At 45.7% G+C, this 14559-nt stretch overlaps 2 protein-coding genes across 5 annotated transcripts; one reads left to right on the forward strand and one right to left on the reverse strand.

The window, feature by feature from the left end:
* Positions 1-860: 860 nt before the first annotated feature.
* LOC136513907 (transcription factor FAMA-like) lies at positions 861-6406 on the forward strand. 3 transcript variants are annotated; one of them, XM_066507888.1, is made up of 4 exons: positions 861-1369; positions 1546-2238; positions 5539-6063; positions 6142-6406. In XM_066507888.1, exons 1-4 carry the CDS (start codon positions 1358-1360, stop codon positions 6229-6231), a joined length of 1320 nt encoding a protein of 439 aa, XP_066363985.1. In that variant the 5' UTR covers positions 861-1357; the 3' UTR covers positions 6232-6406. The 3 variants fall into 3 exon arrangements, with proteins under 3 accessions (XP_066363985.1, XP_066363983.1, XP_066363984.1); XM_066507886.1 differs by having other exon boundaries at positions 862-1369; positions 1540-2238; XM_066507887.1 differs by having other exon boundaries at positions 862-1369; positions 1543-2238.
* A 1160-nt stretch (positions 6407-7566) lies between these two features.
* Positions 7567-12879, reverse strand: LOC136512779 (jasmonoyl--L-amino acid synthetase GH3.5). Of its 2 annotated transcripts, none has more exons than XM_066506775.1 (5): positions 12509-12879; positions 10244-10553; positions 10048-10149; positions 9037-9854; positions 7567-8462 (listed from the first exon to the last, which is right to left on the reverse strand). In XM_066506775.1, the coding sequence occupies exons 1-5, from the start codon at positions 12747-12749 to the stop codon at positions 7918-7920; spliced, it is 2016 nt and encodes a 671-aa protein (XP_066362872.1). In that variant the 5' UTR covers positions 12750-12879; the 3' UTR covers positions 7567-7917. The 2 variants fall into 2 exon arrangements, with proteins under 2 accessions (XP_066362872.1, XP_066362873.1); XM_066506776.1 differs by lacking the exon at positions 12509-12879 and adding an exon at positions 10763-11057.
* Positions 12880-14559: the final 1680 nt, after the last annotated feature.

The raw sequence follows: 14559 nt of genomic DNA on the forward strand, positions 1-14559 counted from the left end.
CCCGGAGGTGGGCGACGGGAGCGAGAGCGCGACGGATGCGAGCACGGATGCCGGTATGGTGACCGTGCCGGTGATGGCGACGATGGCCGGCTCGGCCTGCTGCAGCAGCCATTGCATGGTCTCGCCGTCGGACTTGTTGGAGCTCTGCCTGCTGCCTCCGCTCCCCGGGCTGCGCCACCACCTGCAGCTGCTGTTGTTGCTCCTTCCCTCCGCCGCCCCTGTCCTGCGGCGGCGGCTGGTGAATTTGGATTTGCAGGTGGTGCTGCGCCGGCTGCTGCTGCTGCCGGGAGGGGGCGCCGCGCGAGCCGCCTCCGTCCCCACCGCGAGCGGCACCTTCGAGATCTGACTCTAAAGATTTGCTTCGTCTCTCTCGAGAGACGCTTATTTGCATTTCAGTTCGGCTTGAATGCAAAATGCGTCCTCTATTTAGGTCATCCGTTGGAGCGTGTTTTCGGTATCCAAAATACTGTGAACGATCTATTTTGCGTTTGGGTTATTTTGTTGGAGACAGTCTTAGCTGAGATGATCCTGAATTCCTGATCATCCCAAAGGCCAAAGAGAGAGCCAGAGAAGGAGAGGGAGGGGGGCGGGGGGAGGGGGAATTATCACGGGCGGCATCGGCGTCGGCGCGGCGACCTTTATAAATCTGCACCCATGCATCTCATGCCGAGAAAGAAGAAAGCAACAAAAAGAAGAGGCGCCCGTGATCATCCTTCATCCATGACGCGTCGGCGGCGGCGGCGGAGAGAGGCACTGAGAGGAAGCTAAGATGACTAAGACCGCCGCGCCAATGGAGATGAAAAAAAGGAGAGGCGGGGAGCGCCGCGCATGTGAACAACATAACTCACCGGCCGGCCGGGGAGAGGGGCGGAGCGCAGCTAATACGCTAAACCCCTTGGTTGGAGGCGGCCACCGCCGCGGTGGCCGAATTCATCAGCCTCGCTCATCCGCCCGTCCTACGCACGCACGCCTCCACCATCAAGATCTGAACCTCCTCTCTCCCTCCTGTTCGCCATGCTCAAAACACGAGAAGCTAGCTAGTTTATCTCTCCTTAATTAGCTGCCTTCGTCTTCCTCAAGTCCCCCCGGCAGGCCCGCCCTCCTTGTTCGCTACTTCTCTCGTGTTCCTGCAAACCATCCTAGCTATACAAGTGCAGAATATGCATATGATGCATGGCGATCAGTGACTGATCGCTGCTGAGTTCTTGCATCGAGAGTCTTGCTTCTTCTTGTTTATTTAACTGCTGCTGCCTGCCTCGGCCATGCACACGCACCACCTGTGAGCCTGCCTGCCTAGCTACCTGCATGTGTCCATCGTGAGTTCATCAAAGCACCTACGCTGCTCCTCGACCTGATCATGGACAAAGAGGTATGCATCGCAGCATGCGTGTGCGCGGTTCACATGCATCAATGCATGCATGTTTTCACACATCTGAAATTTGAACTTCTTAGTTCTCTATCTACTAAAAGGTTGATATGATCTCTGAACTCTGATACGTATTGATCCTTTGCAAATGGCGCGCGCTTCCGTTCCGTTAGCAGCAGCAGGGGAGTCACCACGGTCACCTCGACAGTTTCGCGCCGCTGGACGGCGCGGCGCCGGAAGACCAGCAGCACGCCGGCGGGGCCGAGATGGTCGACTACATGCTTGGCCACCACGTGCATGCACCGCCTCCACCATCAGCACCGCCGCCGCCGCCGACGCAGAGCCAGGCGGTGTCGTTCGACAAGCTCAGCTTCTCCGACGTGCTGCAGTTCGCCGACTTCGGCCCCAAGCTCTCGCTCAACCAGCCTGTCGCCGCGTCCGCCAGCCGGGAACCGGGCCCAGGCGGCGTCGTCGACGGAGGTGGCGGCGAGGACGCGGACGACGTCGACGACGACGATGGCTACTTCTTCAGGTTCCAGTCGCTGCCGGCGTCCCTCCCCCAGCGCCAAGCGGACCATCATGAGGCGGCGGGCAGCAAGACGACGGCCGATCAGGACGGTGGTGGAGGAGGCGGCGGTGTCTCCGAGAGCACCACGCTGGTGCAGCAGGGTGATGGCGGTGGCCGAGCGGACAAGTCCGGGGACCAGGGGAAGATGAGCGGCCGCCGGAAGCGTCCGCGGACGGTGAAGACCAGCGAGGAGGTGGAGAGCCAGCGGATGACGCACATCGCCGTCGAGCGCAACCGCCGGCGCCAGATGAACGAGTACCTCAGGATCCTCAGGTCGCTCATGCCAGGATCCTACGTCCAGAGGGTACGTCCACACACACCCTGCAGATGATTTTTTACACTCTCTTCTTGCTGCACTTGCACACACACATTTTTTTTTAGAAACATAGGACTTGCACACACATTTCATCCTGATCTTAAAAGATCCTCCAACAACGCGATGGTTTCAACAAATTTGAGACCGCCTTGGAATAACCTTTTCATGAATCTTATGTTTCTCTGAATTGAACTCTATCGGGCGAAATTCGTTCATTCTAAAGAGAGGCCTTAAGGAACTAGGGGAGCAGCAATAACCTAAGTGCCATGCCTCTCCTATACTCCATATACCTGAAATTGGCAAGATTAAGCATTCGAATGTGAACAAAGTGTGAACCATGCATGTTTGATCGTATCGGTTGTCGGTCACCACCACGTCATTTGCAACGATGTTAGGGTTTTGGTTTACTAGGGAGGGATGTACGCTGCCGGGTTTAGAAAAGGATGCAGTGGTAGGAGACGGCTAGACCAGTGGACGATAAAGGTTGGGTGCTACCGCTTGCAGGTGCGGGCGACATGGTTGGAGGCAGCAAACTATAGTGATTAGGGTTTGGTGATGTGTTCCTATATTAGGGACGCCGCTCGTGATGGACAAAGAGAAGGTAGGAGGCAAGGTCGAATACAAGTAGACCATGGTGAAGCAAGTGGGTGAACAACAATGTTGGGATCTAGATTAGATAGCTCTCATACATTGCATGAAAAATCTAAAAGAAAAGGTCAAGTGCTTACAATTTAGCACCTTCATGTGAGTAGTGCAACAAGGGGCACTATATATATAGGCCACATAGGTGGAGGTTGGCATTATCTATGTCACCTTCATTTAGGGCCGGGAAACTACGACAAATGTGAGCTCAGTCTTAATTTTGCATTACTAGGCCATGTTATTTCAATGTTTCCTATAAAATTTGAGAACTTGACTTGGATAGGGTGGTGATGCATGGCTGTGGCAGGTTTAGGTAGGTAGGTGGACCCTTCATTTCAAAATGTAAGCCAATTTTGTTTTGTTTTAAGTTAAACTTCTCTAATTTTGACTAAATCCATAAAAGAAAATATGTTAACACTATTATACCAAATAAATATAGTATTAAGATACCATGATGGATTTAGTAAAACTAACCTATTATTGGTGTATATCAGTGTTCGCCTAAACGGCCTAAACGGCCAGTAAACGATAAATGGTGGTAAACTGTTTTGTTTAGGGGTAAACAGAAATTAAACGGTTGACCGTTTAAACGGTTAAAAAACAGGAAAAACAGTCTAAACAGCCTAAACAGAACGGAGATAAACAGCATTAAACGGGCTAAACAGCTGTTTAAATGGCTATTTAGGCGAACACGAGGTAAATCTAGTTCAGTTTTGTATGGATAAATTTATATACTTAAGTTTATTATATTTATAAATGTGTACACTTGATATGTTACATGCATAAATATCTATATTTGGTTCTTTTCACATGCATAAATATATATACATACCAAAATAATTGATTTTTACTCGGATAAATATGTATAAATGCTAGAATACTTGATTTTTTACATGCACATATATAATTATATGTAATTTTTTTTAAAAGTACAAAACCGTTTAGACCTAAACAACCTAAACACTAAACGAAGAGCGACCGTGTAAAGACCGTTTACCGTTTAGGAAAACATTGGTGTATATGTTCATGGATCTTTCTATTATGTTAACTTGGTGAAAGTTAGAGAGGGAGAGCACAAACTTGGTTAGAGTCTTGAGATTTGAGACATTTTTAGGTTTGTCAGTCACTAACATATGCACCATGTTTTTCTTTATGATTTTTTTGTAAGGACCTACCCACGATAAAAATATTGTGAAGTAGTAATATAATGAGCAACTAAAAAATCAGGTTGTTGCTAACTTAATCGACGATGTTGGCTAGTCATGGTCTTTAAGATGCAACTTGTGCAATAAATATACGAGATTATGGTCAAGGCAAATCTACACATGATTTTTTTCATATATTTCAGAAAAGTTACTGTTATTTTTTTTAAAAAAAGACTGGACCTTGGTTAAAGGATATCTATAAAGGGAGTAATTAACCACAAGGTTGCATAGCCATATAAAACACAAAAGGCACAAAGTTTGTACATGTAAATTACTTGGTCATCCTAGCCCAAAAGAACTTGGTCACCATTGCACATCGACTCTCCATACAATTATGGCGTTTAACCCAAATGTGTGCCATGTCCTATTAGTTGAGGGTCTCATACAGGTTTTTCAATTGACCAACCGAATAGTAGAAAAATGTTACCAGCAACCACGAGAAATAGTAGAAAAATGTCATCCAAACAATTATGAAACCTATTCCTTCTCAAAGTTTCAATAAATGTGGATTAGTTAGAAAATGAACTCTTCTTCTCTATTAATATATATATGTCCGTCGATTCTCTAGCCAACATGTGGCTTTTCAAAACAGAAAAGCTACACCTCACTCGAGTGTTCCAACAATCAATTTTTCTCTCTTTTCCTCTTCCTCTCTTCTTCTCCATCTTCAACGGGCTTACAAAGGGGGTCTGGGGAGGTAGGCATGCCCGACGGTGGGATCAGGAGAGGCGGCAGCAAGGCGGGGGCAACCATGGCCACGATGGTGACAGGGGGAGGGGAAGAAGAAGGTCGACGCGGGGTGCGGTGGGCGGCGCGTCGGGCTGCAGTAGAAAGAAATTGGGTGTGGGAAGAGTTCAAGAGCTCAAAACACTTGAGTGTTCGGTAGATAGATTCTTTAAAAAAAAGTTAGAAAATGAACTAATTAACTCTCCGTTCCCTCCAAAACTGTATGAATTGGTGCAGTGGCTTATATAGCCATGATTTTAGACTAGGGTCTAGGGTGGTCCAACTTAACATAAAAGAAAATAATGCTACAAACATAACATGATGCCAACATATAAGTATAGAATTATCCAAATACAATACGGTCAAATTTAATAGGTTTTACAAACATATTATAATGAGCAAAGTCTGAAATTCGTGTCGCTAAAATGTCTCTATTTATGTGCCATACTCAAACCCTAATCTCGAACTGAAATTGAACCTAAATCAATTATTCAACCTACATATATACCTCGCGCACTGAACTTGAACTCTGCTACCGGACATGGCACGTTAAGAGATCTACGGATGGAGCAAAATAGATATTTTTCAGCTAATAATTTGCTGATTTTCACTGTCAGAGACAACAAAAGTTCAGTAGGGAGTACTGGCCACTTGAGGGGAAACTTACAGACACGCTGTAACTGACTGACGTGACACGTACATATGCTGGGTGCAGGGAGACCAAGCATCGATCATAGGAGGCGCCATCGAGTTCATCAGAGAGCTAGAGCAGCTGATCCAGTGCCTGGAGTCGCAGAAGCGGCGGCGCCTGTACGGCGGGTCCGGCGACGCGCCACGGCCACCGCCGGTGGTGGACGCAGCAGGGCCCGGCAGCGCGCCAATAACGTCCACTACTCAGCCACAGGCGCAGCCGCCGCTGCCGCCGTTCTTCCCTCCCAGCCACCCTTTCCCAGTGGCGTCTGGCGGCAGCGACGCCAAGATAATACTGGACCTGGAAGCGGCAGGAGGTGCCGTCGTCGACGCCGGCGGGCTCCGGGAGGAGGTGGCCGAGAACAAGTCGTGCCTGGCGGACATCGAGGTGCGTGCGCTGGGCGCCGACGCCATGATCAAGATCCTGTCCCGCCGCCGGCCAGGCCAGCTGATCAAGACCATCGCCGCGCTGGAGGACATGCAGATGTCCATCCTGCACACCAACATCACCACCATCGAGCAGACCGTCCTCTACTCCTTCAACGTAAAGGTAATAAAGATATATATTTGGTTATATGTCTTCAGCTTCATCAGGATTGAAATTGAATAAGTTGCTGCGATGTGATAGATCGTCGGCGAGGCAAGATACTCGGCAGAGGACATCGCCGGCGCCGTGCACCAGATCCTCAGCTTCATCGACGTCAACTACACCCTGTGATCTTCTCTTGCAGCCTCTGTGCCAACTGCCAAGGCAGGGGGGCAAGTATCCGGTTTACGTTGGCAGCGACTTGTGTGTTTAAATTTCTAAGTGCTATTTCCCCCCACGTTCTATATGTGCTTGATTATACATATTTAATTTTATGTATGTTTTGTCCGTTTCTATGTATGTAAAACTGATTGATTGAAGGACAAGAGATTAGCACTAGTAGTATTATACTCAGGGACAATATATGTGCATGATTGCAGTGTCAGTGTGCTCCAACTAGGGATGAAAACGGTCGAAAACGGTCGAAAAACCTCTCAACCGTTTTCTATTTCTACATTTTGAATATGAAAACGAAAACGAAAGCGGTAAAGCCGGACACGAAAACGAACACGAACTTACGGAATATCAAAAATTTCGAAAACGAACTAATTCGAGCGGAATTATGTCGAACACGGTCGGTATACGAAAAATCAATATGGAATATTGACCCGACGGTCAATACGGCACGACGGTCAATACAACACGGTCAATACGGCATAACAATTAACAAGTACATAATAATTAACAAGTCCTATAACTTTCTTAAAAAGTATCTCCATTCGACACGACGTAAGGAAGATATAATTTTTTTAAGGCAACAAGCGCTTGTACGCGATTAATATATCGCTGACTTTGTTTAATTTTTTTGAACATATTCAAGACATCAAATGAAAAAACTAAGAACTAGAAAGTTGTAGATCTCGTTGAGAGCTACAATTTTCATATAAAAATCATCTTCATCCGAGATCGTATGAAAAAGATATAATTTTTCTAAGGTTGGACTTGTAGTGGGCCAAATTTGATTTAAACCGAATTTCGAAACCGAATTTCGAATTCGGGATATTCCGAATTAAAAGTAGAAAAGTAAAAATCGGTCGAACAAAGCCTAAACCGAATTCGATCCGATTTCGAATTTGGTGTTCCGAATTTCGAATTTAGTATTCCGTATTTTGTCCGAAAATACGAATTCACTCGGGTCAAATATAGAAAACGATGCGGTTCGGTTCGGGATATTTCCTTTCCGTTTTCATCCTTAGCTGCAACTGTCAGCTAATCAAACAAGATAGATGCATGATGCCTTCTACTGTCACATGTCTCATGAACCACTGCTCTTTTCAATCTTTTCCCTGTAATCAGTGCTTTACCTTGGTGTCGCTGACTCTGTTATGGGTACCAACAACAATTGTTGGATGATTGCAACCTTCACAGAATGATTCCCAGCTAGATCCAAGTAGCCCAAAAAGTGTTAAAGAGTAAAGGAACATTGCAGCGATGAAATAAAGCAGCGCTTACCTACCCATGTTACGATTGATGCATGGAATCTGCAGAACTGCGTGTTCAAGTAAAGACTCCAAGACATTATAGCCAGCTGGGCAGAAATGTTTTGGCTGTTGTGTGCTCTGGAGTCTTGAGTGGAGACTGAATGCATTTGCTTGCTGTGCACAGAAATCAGAACACAAGCAGGCAGCAGCAGCTTCACTTTTCTGATTCCTCTTGCTACAACTGCATATGGATTTACAGATATTCTAGCAAGCAGCAGCACTAGAATACGAGTATTACAGCAAGAGACTAAGACAGATTGTTTTCTTTATCTGGAGACTAGAACAGAACAGTGAAAAAAGATAATTACATGGAACTACTAGCAGCATTTCTTATTTATCAGAGCCCATAGGCAGTACTGAAGTAACTTCTGGTGGTGTTCCTACTTAATATCTGCAGAACCTTGACGTTCAATGGGCTGACAAATCGAGGTGCCTTGAACTGACTCACGGCGCCACCAAGGCTCAGGAAGTGATCTAGGATCTCCTTGAAGGTTCCCTTTTTCAGAATCCGTAGCTCAAGTGGGCCAATGGCTCTGATCTTCCTTGAACCCGTATATCCTGCATCAACAAAGGCTAGGTCCAAGCAATTTGCACAGCTTCGTAAGACATCCTCACTTGCATCGGAGCTCAGCTCCCAGAAGATGACATAGCGACCGGGGTCACTTGACTTCTCCACGAAGCTAGTGAAATCCACAATTTCCAGCTTCTCTGCATCCAAGAGTTTTGCTGCCTCCTCAACAGCAAGCTGGAGGTCTTTCTCGGTGTTCTTGTCGATGTTGATGCTCAGGACTAGGCTTCTGCGGCAGATGAACCGGAGCTCTGGTGTTGAGTTGTGGAAGCCCGCTACCTTCACAATATCTCCTAGCCGATAACGATATAGACCTACAGCAACACAATTAAAACGGGATTGTAAAAGTATTCAAAGATATGTACATTTTTCCAGCAACTTAAATGGCAAACTTTTTGTATTCAAATCATTTGTGTCTAAGGTTTACAATATCCAAATGTAGATGTATCTAAAATTGCTTGTGACATGTGCATTAGAACTAACCATGTGAGATAATAAAAGGATAAAGATGTGTTTGGTGACTCTACTAACATCAAAACATTGTGCAGCTATGGCTACCTAATACAATATGAACCAAACATTAATGGATAGGCTTCAGGGAGTGGACCACAAATACAAGCAATAATTACTCCATGTGCTTAAGGCATAACTTTGATGTATGCACCCCAACTGTGTGCTTTTTTGGTTCTGTTAAAAATGCTTTTCATTGAAAAAATATAAATAGCGTAAACCATCAAGCATCATAATTATACTTCTGAAATGATATAAGGTAACATTATCTGAATCAGGTGACTGAGGCAGAAATAGAGGATATAATTACCATGAATGCTGTACTTTGCTATAGGTAATCTCAATTCAGAATGGTACAGTAACAGAGAAGGAATGTACCTCCAAAGGTAGTTATCACAACTTCATAGATTTTGCCGACCTCAACTTCAGTCAGGCCAACTGGTTCTGATTCTATGTAATGAATGGAGGCACTATTCTCCGCCTCCTCCCCTTCTGGTTTCTCCAAACAAATGAACTCAAAATAACCAGTCTGGGGGAGAACAGCGTATGTCACCTGTTCAGGTGGTAGTGTGGGGTTTATATTAGCACCAACCCATCCTTCAGATGCACCGTAATCTGCGCTTATCAGAGGCAAGTGCCCAGCATAGTGCCTCAATTTTTTTAGGTATGGCTCCATGGAACCTGTCATAATACCATAGACATACTTTGCATTTGGCCAGAGCGCTGGGATTACATCATACCAGTTGCTCAAGCCCGTGCACTTCTTATAGATCAAGTCAGCAAGCTCAGGGTTAGGCTTCAGGATTTTTGTAACAGCTTCACGAATAGATGGCACTGTAACTTTCTCTGAGAGGACACCACCTCTTATGTCAGCACATAGATCTTCCCAAACCTCCTCAAATGTTTGAAATGCATGGACTAAGCTGTGAGCGAATGGCGAGAACACCTGATGGACCTCGTCAGAGTATATTAGCCCACAGAGCAAGTGACAATATAAGGACTGATTGAAGTCAGGGCCAAAAACAACTTCATCTGGACTGCAGCACTGAGACTGAATATCCTTCATCCCTTCCTTGTAACGTGCCCTCCGGTACAAGTTTGTAGTTGCAGTTGTAGCAAGGATGCCACCTTTTGTTACCACTTGCTTGCTACCATAGATAAACTGCAAGGCTTTTCCTCTTCCTATTGGATACTCACTGTCAAAAGAAAACTGTTACAAAATCTAGGATGTAAGAAATCTAAAACCAATCAATGGTTTAATCACATGCACATGACATTAATTAGAGCCTTATAAAGAAAATTTTATCTTGCACATGGTCAGATAAAACCCTGCTCATTCAGAAGTAGGAGCGTTAGTTGTGAAAAATGAAACATAATGAAGATGCTTACCGGTTCCTAAATGCATATGAAGTCTGGAATATTTGAAGTGTGGTCTCAAGCAATTCATCAGTAAATGGCAAGAACTTGGGCTTTCCCTGTGTTGTGCCGGAACTGGATCCAAAGAAAGAACATCAAGTTACAAACACCGACATTCATAAACCAATATAAACAATAAGATGACACATTTTTCAAGCACTGTAATTACCTGAGGGAAAGGGAGGTGACGGGCTTCCCAGTGAGGAGTGGGGAGCTATCACCATCAGCAATCCTATGGATGTATGGCTCAAGATCACTGTGCACACACAACGGGATGCAGGATTTGTAGCTCTCTACATCAGTCCTGCCGTTGAGGCCGAACTTCTTCAGATATTCAGCATCCGCGTTCAACTCGAGGATCTTTTTCAGTGTGTCCTTCTGTACTCGCCCAGCATCGCGTGTTAACAACTCAAACTCGTGGATAGTCTCTTCACAGCTACAGATCGGCATCTTTATTGGCAGCATGTTGGATTTATCACCTGATTTGTAAGTTGGATGACAAAGAACCAATCAAAACTTGTAAGATGGAATACAACAATTGTACATGAAAGCAAGCAAAATTTTGGGATATTTCATTTAAATGCATAGCGCCGAAGGCATTGCTGCTGCGAATACTTGGAAGTTAGAAGATAGTATGCATGGCAAAATACTGCAGTTTGCAACCACTAACCGAGCTGAAAACACAAACCTGCGTCACAATTGGGAAGCCTATCGACAGATTGCAAGGAATCTATTTAAGGGTGCAGAACTCTACTGCCGACATGAGAACTGGCCAGATTTCATTAACCTTGGAATGAAACGAATAACATTGCAAGCCTGGATAGCAGAGAGGAAAAGGGAGTAAAAGCCAAAAAAACAAAAGTAGTATACTCTACACCTACTAAAGCCAACAGCCAAAAAAAATAGGGCTACTTTGCAAACCACCTGTAGAAACAACATTGACAGAAAAATGGTATAGTTAGGCTTTACTTTCCGACACAGCCTATACTAATGTAATCCGTCAGAATCCAAATAAAGTAAAGGTATTATTCATGAACCTTTTTACTAGATCGAGATTCGACTAGCACAAGAATCGCAACATGAGACAAACCTCTAAAAGCTGGATACATACTGACAGGAGACGGAGAGCATGCAGCTTGCTGGTTATCCAGGCTATATGATTCCGGTTGGTGCCAGGGTTTGACAATACAATTATACGAAGGATAAAGCAGTATCCTAAAGAAACAGACATGAAGATAGCAACAAAGGCAGATGATGAGTGGAAATTTGCAAGCTTAAAGTTCACAACAGCAAAACTTTTTTTTTCGAGTAAGGGGGAAATTGCCATAACGGTCAACCAACCACTCTCTCGGTGCTCAGGCTCGCAATACAACCTACTAGTGCAGTGACCACTCTAGCACGGCCTGACCTTTACACATCAGTCTTGTAGCTATGATTTCTTTCGTGAAATACAGGGCCAATCATAGGGATGGTTTTTTCTGGTTTCCCAAAAAGAAGAAGAAAAACACATAGTGGTGGCTGTTTAGCTGGAATATTTAAGTAGGGTCCCTAAGGGACTAAGAGCAGAAAGAACAAGGTGCTGTGGAGAGCGAGCAAGAGCCAAGAGAAGAGATGCCCAGAAAGGAATGGGCAGGGCGCAACCTTCCGGGGCGGACCGAACAGGAATCCACCATGGACGGATGGAGCGCAGAGTAATCGCCGCACGGCTCGCTGCACCTGGTACTAGCTAAAAACGGAAGCAAATCCACAGAGCTCACTGTTCAAGCATTGCCGCAGAGGGATAGAAACATGCGTGCTTTGACTGTTGAGTCCAGGTGCGTGCTAGCGAGCGAACGATCTCTGGGAAGGCTGCTGTTTTGTTTATACCTGTTCTTGATATAAAAAAAAAGTAGCTGCTCCGGGAGGTAGCACGAAAGAGGCAAGGCAAGGAGGAAAGAAAGAATCTATGCGGTGAATTTGTGCCGGCAATCCGCCATGGGGGCGAATCAGCGCGCGAGTCAACCTGCGATAGCAAAACGCAGGAGCCCTTTTTAGTAGCTCGGTCACCAGAGATTCTTGGAGGAATTATTTTTTTACCGCCAAGGGAATCGGCAGAAACCAAGCGGCTGAAGCTGAGCGTCTCGTAGAATTCTAGAGGGTCCGGCCGACACCGCCGCCTTTCATGTGTGTGTGGCTTCTATAAAAGATGAGAGAAAATCCCGAATTTTTTTGGAGGAGTAAAGGTACGGAAAACATATACAGTAGCAGTAGCCAGTAGCAGCATGGATTGAAATTGAGAGGGAGGAGTTTCGGCCTTTCAGGCGCCATGAGCAGCCCACAGAAAGAAAGGTTTGAATCTGATTGCGTATACAGTCACAGCAACGACGAAACAGAAGCAGCAGACAGAAACAAGACTCGGTCGGCAGTCAGTCATCAGAAGGGGAGGGCTGCTTACCGGGAGCAGCGGCGGCGCGGTCAGACGGATCTGCACTCCGGGCACCGGCGGCAGAGGGGAGCGGAGGGGGGAGCAGCGGGCGGTTGTGGCTCCGCGACGCCGACGCCGACGCCGACGACTGTGGCTCCACGCGCGCGGGCGGGCGAGGCGGCCCGGTGGCCGGCGGGGACGGAGGGGGAATGGGCAGGAGCGGGCGCGGCGCGGCGCGAGGAGGGTTCGCCACGGGCGCGGCCTGGCTCATGGGACTCCGGAGGAGGAGGCCGGGCGGGCGGGTGCGGCGAGCGACGGGCGGAGGAGGAGGATTATAAGGAGATGAACGGAACGGAACAACAGCACGGAGGCGGGTGGTGTGGTGCCGCGCCTTGCCGGATGGTCCGTGCAAAATCAGAGCGGACGGAACGGGGGATTTGACCCCGTGTCGGGTCGGGTCCGTAACCCGTTAGCGGAGCCCGGCCCGGCGTGCGCTGTGCGGTTTGTCTTGTCTCCTCCTTGTACCGGACTGACACACCGACCGGTGGGGCCGGACTGCACATGTATCTATGCATGGCTTCGACGGAGGCAGGAAACCGGCCGGCCTTTTTCGACGGTCGGTTTTTGGGCTCGTAACTTCGGCGGGTGCTGATTTGTTGGGACTTAGTATAGTATAGGCAAATAAGTAGTATGTACTCTGTATATGATAATAATAACATAGTTCAGATATTTGCAGGTACGACATGTCCTTCTATCAGAACATGTGACTTAGGCTCTCTTTGGCGTAGCTCCTGAAGGCTCCGGCTCCTCCTCCGCGACACTGTAGCTGCATTGTAGCGTGAGTCGTTTCGGAAATCGAGGCAAAAAGAGCCGGAGCCGGTGAAGCCACGATTTGAAGCTCCTCCGGCTCTGTGCTACAGTAGCGCTACAGTAGTGTAGCCGGAGCCGGCCGGAGCCGTACCAAAGAGAGACTTAGTATAGTATAGACAGATAAGTAGTATGTACTCCATATATGATAATAATAACATAGTTCATGGCCAACAAATTTCTCAAGGAAAAATACTCGTGGTACCACGTACTGAGTACCATGCATTTTTTTTCGAAATTTTGTTTTTGGGAAAACAGTACCGTGTACGTGTGAAAGATCTGTTGGAAACAAAAATGATTTTCTGAGCCTCCAACGCGAAGCTAGCTAAAGGACACTCCTGTTCTTTGTAACCTCATGCACAACGAGCAGCTAAAAGACCTCTGGCCTTGTCTATATCTCCCAATATAATATAACGATTGTTCCTGGAATACGCATGATCCCAACGGCTCATTTAATTCTATATATTAGTAAATCAAAGCTTAGCACGCACGTGTGTGTATATATATGGTGCATTTTATATACTCTCGAGAGTAGTTAGGGTTTGGTTTTTTTATTAATTTTGTTTTTATAAATTTATGTTTGATGAAATTAGATTAGGGTTTGCATGAAAGATATTGAGTAAAATATTAATTGTTGCTAACTATTGTATTTGAAATTATTTATTGTAATCAACAAATATATATTTTAATTATTTATGGATAAATATGCCATTAATTAATTTTGCTCTACCATGGTATGTTTGTATGTTTCATGTAATTATATTTGATTTATATTCATATATATCTGAAGTATATACAATTATTCTCAAATAATTATTAATTTGATTCATTTTTATATATATCTGAATAAGTAGTCCTTTAATGTTTATTTTGTTGTTGTTGTAAAAATGGAGTACAGGAACTCATGATTGTATGGTTCGTTAAGGTTCAAGGCAGGTTTCCGTGAAGAGGTGGATAAATTTATTGAAGCCGTAGAGAAGCATGCAACGATGCTGACAGAGAATAAGGATACAATTATTTATCCCTGTAAAGATTGCAAGAACAGTATGACATTGACAGATGTGACTATCATCATATCACGTTTGATTATGCGATGATTTGTTGAGGACTACACAGTGTGGATTTATCATGTTGAAACGGTTATTGTTAACGATGAGGATGAGGAGGAATACGACGACGAAACCCTAGAATCCTTGTCACAATATTCAACAGAG

The sequence above is a fragment of the Miscanthus floridulus genome, chromosome 16 (assembly GCF_019320115.1).
Source record: "Miscanthus floridulus cultivar M001 chromosome 16, ASM1932011v1, whole genome shotgun sequence".
NCBI lineage: Eukaryota > Viridiplantae > Streptophyta > Magnoliopsida > Poales > Poaceae > Miscanthus > Miscanthus floridulus.